This window comes from Anser cygnoides, chromosome 7, assembly GCF_040182565.1.
Source record: "Anser cygnoides isolate HZ-2024a breed goose chromosome 7, Taihu_goose_T2T_genome, whole genome shotgun sequence".
NCBI lineage: Eukaryota > Metazoa > Chordata > Aves > Anseriformes > Anatidae > Anser > Anser cygnoides.
Window position 1 is genome coordinate 17,520,795 of NC_089879.1, and position 10,054 is coordinate 17,530,848.

The window sequence follows — 10,054 nt, forward strand, 5'->3', positions numbered from 1 at the left end:
GCATGAATGAGATAATAAGGCCATATGGGAATTTTCTAATTAGAATTAGAAAACAGAGAAAAAGTAATACAGTATATTTGTAGTTTTTTTGTTTGTTTTTTTGTCCCCCCCTGCCCCTCCCCCCAATATTAAATTCATTGGAGCATTATTAGTCAAAGTAATCTAAAAATTATCAGTTACCAGTCAACACTGCTTTTGCGGATGGGTCTGCTAAATCCAAAGCTGTTCTTCCATCTGTGTTCCGGATGGTCGGTTCAGCACCATGCTGCAGCAATACTTCAAAATGCAAAAGGTTTTCATGAGAAAACAGTTCTACAAGACAACGCTTATGAGATATATTGTAAGCAGCAAACACAAAAGAAAAATCCAGTTATCATTTCAAACTTCCCCTCTTAACTTCTTTATGTCAGAATTCCATAATGCTACCTGTGAACAGTTTAACTAGTGAACCACATTTTATTAGAAAAGAGCAGAGAAGAATCGGAACAATCAGAAACTGGCAGGAGGCAACTTCAGTTGGAAAACTGAGACTGTCCCCCTTTCCTCCCCCCAAAAACAGTAGCTACTTCTCATTAGGTCCAGAGCACACTACTTCAAAACCATTAGAGACTATACCCTAAACAGTACACAGCAGTAGAAGGCTGTACATCTTCATCGACCTTGCACTGATATTGGGGACAAACCAACCAGGTTATATATACGCTACTCTCCAGATGTGCTCCTGAATAAACTATATTGGAGGAAACGACACAATCAAAAAACTAGTTTCTCAAACTCTCTACCTTTCTACCTCTTCCTACCTCTTAAGAATTACGTAGTCAAGAGACCTCATCAATATAATGTACTCAGCTTGTTTAAATTTTGTTCATATCCTTAGCTAATTTAACATGACTGCAATGTAAAGAGATAGAATGAATCCATTATTAAAAAACAGTTTTATTCTTTCCACTGCACTGTAAGTAACAGCAGAAGGCAATGTAAGAGTCTAGGCTGAAGCAGAAGAGAATCTAGCTCCATCCCATCACTAAGGCTTTTCCCCCATGATGTCAACATGAATTATTACACTTAGGCAATTATCAAAAACAGATCTAAAAACTGTAGTTACTTTGTTCCTCATAAAACTGACATATGAATTTAAGCTTATACAAGATTTTTATTTTTAATCCTTATAAACTGACGGTTTCGTAGAATAAAAATGGTCTTTTATTTCATAGAATAAAAATGATTCTTGATTTTGTGGTAAAAAAAACAAACACAAACAAACAAGTCAGTCACAGGAGAAGTGGAAGAAAATTACCAATGCAGACATCTGTCTTGCCCTTAATGGCAGCTTCGTGAAGGGGAGTGTAATTCCAATTGTCCCGAGCATTAGGATCTGCACCGTGCCGTAAGAGAAGATTGACAACTTCGGCATGCCCAAAAGAACAAGCATTGTGAAGAGGAATAAGACCTCCATCATCTCGTGCGTGGACATTGGCACCACTTTGAAGTAAATATTCAACTACATCCTTCCGACCAAAACCTGGAAGATAGAAAGAGCTTTGTCTCATCTGCCAAGGATAAAAGATGTTGGAGAAGGAAACTCCTTGCACCACACACCCGTATTAAACCAAGATTTAACGATTTTCTCTCTGAATAAAAATCCAAACTGGCATTTCTTACAAAAGGAGCATTTACATGGTAAAGCCGTTTTTGAAACCCCCCAAATTATATTAAAATCAGTAGAAAAACAATATTCAAGATTTAAACAATTAGTATTTTGGTAGAACTCCCACGAGTCAACAGCTTCTTGAAAAACAACAGAAACCAGAACACTGACAACAAAACCTCTTTTTCAGTCATTTTACGTGGTAATTAAAGCTAACAATATTTTGTACAACACTGCCAACCTGCAGCCAGTTTGCAGAAGGACCAATAGATGAGCTTAGGGAATAGGAGTGGTGATTGGTTACAAGTCAATGCATATATGATTTATATTTTAAATTATTTAAATTAAAAAAAATCACATAGCATGAAAATTATTTTACATTACTTTTTTTTTATAAAAAAAAGCAAGCACAGCACTGCTTACAAGTTAAAACCATCAGCATGGCTATCTGCTTTCTAAAGATTAATTAACATAATGCACACACAGTTGCCATCTTTGAAACGATCACTTAAGAAAATCCTTAGGAAGGTAAAAAAGCGTATCTGAGACCGACCATTCTCCATAGATGAAATATATTATAGAAATGCACAACCGCAACTGAAAGATGTCCATAAAGTCTATTTTAAGTGATCCCTAATCTGACTATGAATATTCGATTGTGACCGAAACACAAAAATGCTCTCACACATTCTGAGGCAATTTTACGATCCTGTCATTCAAGTTACTGGACAGCAAAAAATATGCTGATTTTGGGCTAGAAACGTATTCTAAATAAGGTAATTGCTGTTCCGAGCCAATTCTATGGCTACTGCTATTTAACTTCATCTGTATCTCACACATTTATATAACAGCAAATACTGCAGTATCTCAAACTATTACCAAACGTATCCATGTTTTCTTCAGTATCTTTACAAGAAGCCAGCGTGACTTAGGAATTCTGCTTATAGCTACCGTGCCTATACACCTGTGTTCTAAAGGACGCTGCCTGAAACATTCCCTCAAAGGCTTCACGAAGGCCTGCTTGGGTCTTGGGGACTGTGAGCACAGGCAAGAGCCATATATTGGGATGTATCAGACTTGTGCCAGGTACCTGCTGGGAAATGTCCCATGCATGCCGGACTCCTGTGATTTAAATACCTGAGTTACAAACCGTTTTCCTGAAGAGGTCAAGAACTGGTGGGGATGTCTCCTCAACTGAGCTTCATCTCAAACCAAATAATCCTCCAGCTGCAAACGCCGGTGTACTCTGAGCTAGTGAATTTGAACTTGAACTTTTGCCATCATCCAACCACCCTCAGCAGGTAGACAGAAGACAAGGCAAGCAGAACCTAGAAGTTATGTTTAATCCTGACAACTATGCAGCATTTCAATAACAAAATCACTGAAGCATGTTTTAGTTACAACTGAACTTTTTGGCTTTAGTTTTGTTGCAACCAAACACTCTCTCAGCCTGTTCTTCAATAAACCTAACTATTCGGTTGACCCTTCTCCCAGACTGACAGCAGCTGAAATCCCGGACCACGAAGCACTTTCACTTCCCCTGCTAACAGCTCAAAAAACAAATATTGCAATTTAAAACCATTTCTGGAATCTGCAATCCTATTCTTTTCATTGTTCAAAGTCTACAAACGTAATCAGCTAGCCATGCCGAGAGGAGATTCTGTAGGGAAGCTGTACGTGCCAAAGGCAGGCCACGAACGCATCTTTCCTCCTCCTCCCTCAAACATTCCCCACGTGCCCCACGAAGTTCTCATCGTTATAAAAGCGATTTGTGATACTTTCTAACCTCAGAATGAACTCCAAAGTACAGCAACAGGCACAATACCGTACTGGCGATGTGTTTCGATTCTTCAGAATACATTCTCAGTAATGCCAACCTCAGCATGCTAGCACCTTAACCTCTGAAGAGCCACATCCTGTACGTCAGATTCACTTTTTGCTCTCAGTGTTACGGTTACTGTATTATAATCAACAGAAGGCACCTGGCCTGTCCTAACGGAGAACAGGAGGTCAGCACACTTAAGTGCGCACTGGGTCGGACCTACAACCCGTGCAAAACCAATTTATCTGCATGGGCACAGTAAGCCATATTCGCAGCACATCAGTGCCTATTTCTGCTGCCCCACAAAATTAGTACCTATACAATATATACCCATGCAGACGAATCACTTGTGTATTAAACTATACGTAGCATATTTTACTATTCTCAAATCTAGCTTTCATAACTAGATATCATAAGTACTCTTATTTTTCTTACATAGGTTCTCTTAAATTTTTCCTGCATCTTCAAAAATTCCAGAAATTCTGTTTCTAGGCTGAATGCATAATGAAAATTTGCTAAATTCTTACAGTATCTATTCAGAGTAGACTTTTCACAAGTGCCACAGTCCTGCAAACACATTTTCAAAGCTGCTATTTGATAACAGACTGCTTGGTATCTTCTTTTGGTACCAAAGAACGTTTTCCAGAAACCGCTTTAGCTATGTTAGAAAAGTCTCTGATCCAACTTTCTGTCTAGAAGTTACACGTCTGGGTGGTAAACATCACTCATTCTTGTGCAGAATGCGTTCCTGTCCCTCACAGCTGTGGTGTATAGCCACCATTTTGAATACAGCCACCAGCCTGAGCAGGAATCAATACCAATATGGACAACGAGCTGCGGTAAGCCTCCCTACAGGTGAGAACTCACCTGGGAGCCCTCTGGTTAGCACATCGGTTCAATCAGACAATTCATGAGCCACCCATAGCTTCTCTCAGTGCAAAGCCAGCGTCCAGTTGAAATACACCTCCAAAAAGGACAGCAACATCTCCAAGCTACCTGCTGTTATTTTAATGTTGAGATGGGATCACCTGCATCAGACCGATTGCTGTAACTGCACTTCAGCAAGAAGCACGCAGCAGGGACTCCTCAGTGCTCCGGGGAAGCATTTGTACAAGAGAGCACCACAAATGGAAACAGAAGTATTTTCCACAGGATGTATGTGTACAGAGGAGGCGGCCAAACTCTGTACAATGGCCTCTCCTGCTTTCACTGTGAGTGGAAAGAGAGGACAGCCCGTGCTGACACAGGCAGGAGCCACTGCCGACAGAAACAGTTCCTCTTTGCTGTTAGTCCACTGCTGCAAGAAGGGTTTTAATACTTTTTTTTTTTAATGTCACGTCTAAATTTTTTTGTCTCTCAAGCTCCCAGCAGAAGACCAACTAAACGGAATCACAGCTTGCTCCTGTGCAAGGTAACCGGTCTAATTATCACAAACACTATTTCTTACTGCAAAGTAGCAGAGCTACCAGGGGCCCTCAGCTGCCTCCCTTCTCCCACCTACGTCAGCTGAGCAGCTCACTGCACTTGTTCCTCTGAAAAGTTACAAACTTTTAATTGACAAATACTCAATATTAATCACCACATAAACTTGCCTGTGCATCTGTATAGATAATGTCATAATTGACATTCACTTAATTCTGACAGGATAAGCTACACAAACAACTGAGCTCTCATTCTTCTCCACTGACACTGCCCCAGCTGTCTGTGGGTTTTTTTTGGATGAATTTTAACTTGCAGGAAGGGCATTTTGGTATTGCCAAGTCACCAAAACATTATGATACTGTCAGTTTGACAACGCACTGCTGACAATGAAAAGGATTGACTGTCCTTGAGTAAACACACGCAGCTAATGGTGAGAGAAGATTGAGCCCTCCACGTTGCAAAGGCTGGTGGGCTGCTGTGTGCTACAAAAACCCAGAGAGCAATCAAGACCCCAATATGTATTACTTCTAATAAAGACAAGCTCTCCCAGGAAAAACTTTTAAAATACCTTTCTTCTTCAAAAAAAAAAAAAAAAAAAAAAGTCTCCTACACAAAATGACAGGTGTAAAATGAAACACTTTTTTTCTTTAAGTTGCCAGGTAAGGGAAAAAAGGTCTGGGCAAAGTCAATTAAAACGAAACCCAAGTTCAGGTTCCAGAGTGCCCCAAAGAGAGGAAAAAAAGCAGTAAGTAAACTATCTTTGCAGTTCTGCTCCACCTCTTCCATAAAACAAAGTCTTGTAACTGAATGAAACTAGTCAGAGAAGTTTTGTAACGTATCTTCTAAGAACACACACCTAGGCTAAACAAAGCAAAAATACAACAGACTTCTGCTTTTACTTCCTGGAATGTAATTCCTTTAGACTCAAGAGACAAAAGAATTACTCAAACTGTGAATAACATGGAAAAAGCAAATCAAAACAAAAACAACCCCAAATCCAGGAGCTGCTTATGTCCATCTTCTAAAACTGAGTCTACTGCAGGTATGCTGACAACGAGTGATCTGAAGCAGTGGCAGAGCACTAAATCAAGAAATTATGCATTTACTCTACATCACATTTTAACCAGAAACTTCTGGCATACCCTTCAGTCTTGCGAGAAAGCCAATTCATTTCTCTGTATCAAGTCTGAAATAGACATAAGCAGGGCCACAGCCTCTCCCACTTACACACACCATCCCGCTTAGTGTCAGAAGTCCAACAGATACATGAACTGACTGCTATTTATTTTTTTAAAGAAAAAGTTTTCTATAGATCTGAAGCTCTGTTTTTTTAAAGCCCAAACAGACCACTATTGTCCAGAAAGGTAAACTAGATCACTACATTGTATCAGAAACACCTTAGGCACAAAAAGCAAACTAACAAAACAAAAACAACAGCCTCCTGCTTCTCCAAAAGGCTGTGAAGCAAACTCATTTAGACATTCACAGCTTATGAGTGAACACGCAGGACAAACTTATAAAAAGATAGCTGCAAAATTGTTTTCCTCTGACAGGATATTTTAAGTTGTCCTCTGGGCTCTGTTGCTGCTCAAGTATCTTAAATCTGCGAAATGCAGCTGTCCTGCAAAGGAGGCTCTCAGGAACTTAGATCCATTAATTCTGCTGCATGAGAAAAAGCGGCATCTTAATTAGAAACCTTCTCCAAAATAACTCAATGAAGAAATGAACATCTTTATCAGTTATCCATATTGCTTAGCTAAAAAGCAGCTGCTGCCTCTCGCACCCAGCCCGCCTTAGGGTCCTGCGCCTCACGCTGCACTGCAACCAGGAGGAACAACACGAAAACAACCGCCACAATCAAGCCTTTGTCTGAAAAGGTGGTAGACAATCTTCTGGCCAGCGACCAGCAGAAGCAGTTGCCCTGTGATGTCAGTTATTTGCCTTTTAAGTGCTGAATTAACAAAGCCTGTTTGTTACCGATAAGGACGCGAAAACTTAGAAACCCAGTTCTCCGACAGCCACCCTCCGTGGGCGAAACGCTAAAAATAAACACGGGCTGCTGAAGCCGACGGAGGCGGCCCGGGGGCCGCGATCACCTGCCCGTGCTGTCAGCCCACACCGCGGCCACCCAGCACCGAGCCCCAGGCAGGCGGGGCGGCCCCCGGCCGGTACCTGCGGCGAAGTGCAGCGGGCTGGACTTCCTGCCCGCCGTGTCCCGGCTGTTGACGTTCTCGGGCCGCACCAGCCGCTTGACCCGCTCCACGTCCCCGTTCCTGCAGGCCTCGAACAGCTCCCGGGCCGGCTCCGTCGCCGCTCCGCAGCCCGGAGCTTCAGCCAAGGCGGCCGCGCCGCCCGCGCACCGCCGCCCCGCCATGCCGGGCCGGGCCCAGCAGCCCGCGGCGCCCCGCTCACAGCCCGCGGCCCTCGGCGGCGGCCCTCGGCGCGGGGCGCGGGGCGGGGCGCGGGGCCCGGCGCATGGCGGTGGAGGGGTCCGGACGCAGCGGACGCAGCGGCAGCAGTAGTGGCAGCAGTAACAGCAGCAGTAACAGCAGTAGTGGCAGCAGTAACAGCAGCAGTGGCAGTAGCAGCAGCACCGCCGCCCTCGGCCTCGCTGCAGCAGGAAGGGGCGGGCACCCGGCGCAGAGCGCACGCGCCTAGCCAGGGGCTGGGCATGCGCAGAGGGCGGCGCAGCGCTACCGGGGGGCGTCGTGTGAGGGCTGGGGGAGGGCGCAGGCCCCGGCTCGGCCCCTGGGGCTGCCACTGCGCTCTCAGAGCGGGCCGTGGCTGAGGGGGCTGCCGCTGTCCCAGCGACGTCTTCTGCACAGAACTCCTCCTGCCTCCTTACTGGCTCTTGTCCCGTCCTTGGGGTCCATTATTGTGTAACGCCATTCCAAACTGGATTCCTGTTCATGTGAAACAGTTTTTCTCTACACTTCTGTCAAAGCTGGGGAGGAACTATGACAGAGAAAACATATCTCCTTCCCGAAACAGTTCTTGTCTATAATTCTGTCAAAGTTGGGGAGGAACTACGACAAAACAAACCTCCCTTCTTTTTAAGAGACGATTTGGGGCTCAAAAAAGCAAATGTAGAGCGAGTGATCTGTACCACAAGAGAATAAATATTCCCTTGCTGCTTACAGTAATCACATGTAGATCAAGATGTGGTAATGAAGACCTTTTTCTTCACAACAAAAACTGCATTCTCATACAAAGAACTTCATGGTGCCATCAAAGAAAATCCTTACATATTTATATAGCAAAATACATTTCTGAAAAGGAAGTGCTTGAATAATTATAAAATGGAAATAATACAACATAAGTTAAAAGAGATTGGGATATACTGTTAGCTGACTTTGCCAATTCATGGTTTTGGAGAAAAATGGAACATCTTTCTCCATCCCATAAGGGTCACAAGCTAACTAGAAAGGGATTAACTTGGTAATATTTTAAATGTATTTTTCTACTCATGCTATAATATGTAAATAAAAACACTTTGGAAAAGGTAGTTGATGAAGGTCATGAGTGCCCTGTTGCAGAGACAGAAAAGCACTGCATCATCTTTCCTCTTCAAAACGTGGGGTTTCGGAGAGGTGGTGTCAGTGGGGATGCCAGTTGACCCCAGGCACCTCCTGGTGTGGTGCAGGTGGGAAATGAGAGTTACCGTGTCCTCCCTGTGAGCCCCAGTCTTCTGGTAAGGGCATGTGCCAAAGCACCTCAGAGAGGCCTGACGTATTTATTTATTACATCTGGCAAAAAAGCAGGCAGTCTATAAGCGGAAAAGAAATCACAAGACACTCCTAAGAAATGCTTCTCACTTTACCCATGTAAAGAGTGTCATCTCCGTGATGTTAGAAGTGCAGAAAAACAGGATCTGTAGAGAGAAAATATATTTTATTAGTCTTATTAGCGTAGCTGGAAAAAAAAAAAAAAAAAAAGACAAGCTTTTGAATTCTTACCCCTTCTTCATGCCGATGGCAGAAATAGCAAATGCATTATCTTGAAATTGTCTGTTTCTGTTTCAAAGCAGAAGGGGTTGTGTGTCTGCGGAAGTGTAAATGTCTGTGTCCATACAAACACTTCTTGCTGCCCAGGCCCTCTAAAGAAGAACTAGAACTTATTTTCACTAGTTCAATATGAACTCTAGCTATGTTTCTTTCTTTGGCAAAAGCTATTATGAAATGCTAATGGAGATAAATGAGAGTTCAAAGAAGACCTTGACTATAAAATATAAGCTATTTTGGATCTAAAATAAAGAACTTCTTTCTACATTGTTAAGCTAGAAAAATGCTATTTTTTCTAAATCACCTGTGGCCTAACTTCGTTTCCCAGTATGGCTTCCTGACAACTGGAGTGTAAAACTATGGCAGGTCTCTGTGAATGGAAAATTATTTTAAAACATACTCCAAGAGCAGGATTCAATTAGCCTTGAGTTCAGCGAGCCAAAGACTTACCAACTTTCAGGATTGACGGACGAATCCTGAATCCGTCACCCTGACTTTTCAGATTCACATTACGTAAAATCTTTTGTTTTGTTTTATTTCTTTTATGAGATAATAATCTGTAAAATTCAGCAGTGTCTTTTGGTCTTCTGTTGGGCTTTTTCTAGAGAAAGCAGGGGCTGTGACCCTACTGTTACCAGCACCACCCAAGAGGCTCGCCATTAGCACCTCACAGACCCGTGACTGCCATTTTGGGGCTGTAATTTGTGAGGTACCAGTAGCTTTACCTCTGCCTCACATTTATTTCAGTGGCATGGCCTGCTCTAATAGAGACATTAGAGTATTTTTGCGGGTCCTTGAGCAATTTATTTAGAAGCATGCTTGGTTGGTCGCCAGAGGGCAAGAAAGAAAAGGGGAGGTTGGGTACACGCGGCCTGGTTAGGCCTCCTCGTAGGCCCAGGGCTGGCCCGGCCCTCACCTCCCAGCCCTTGGCTCCGCGAGGACTTCTCAGCGCTTCCTAACCATTTCCTTAGCGGTTTGCCTTTCTTTGGGATGCAAAGTAAAATTAGTAGGACACTTCAAGTGGTCAGACATTTAACTTATTGCCGAAGAATTCCAAAATCTACTCCTTTTGAAGTATTTCTGGGTGAGACTTGGCAAAACAACCAAACCAAAACCCAAATTCAACAGTCATTAATGCTGTACATCAGGAAATTATAAAAC

General features: G+C 43.1%; 1 protein-coding gene across 2 annotated transcripts in view; it reads right to left on the reverse strand.

Moving 5' to 3' along the window:
* TNKS2 (tankyrase 2) overlaps positions 1-8,731 on the reverse strand; it is a 30,367-nt gene extending 21,636 nt beyond the window's left edge. The window contains exons 1-3 of one of the 2 annotated variants that reach the window (XM_048069161.2): positions 8,713-8,731; positions 1,298-1,522; positions 181-276 (exon numbers count right to left, since the gene is read on the reverse strand). In XM_048069161.2, the coding sequence (XP_047925118.1) occupies positions 181-276; positions 1,298-1,522; positions 8,713-8,716 (325 nt within the window). In that variant the 5' untranslated portion in view covers positions 8,717-8,731. Of the gene's footprint in view, positions 1-180; positions 277-1,297; positions 1,523-7,064; positions 7,970-8,712 lie in introns of those variants that run through there. The other variant, XM_048069160.2, reaches the window with a different exon arrangement.
* Positions 8,732-10,054: the final 1,323 nt, after the last annotated feature.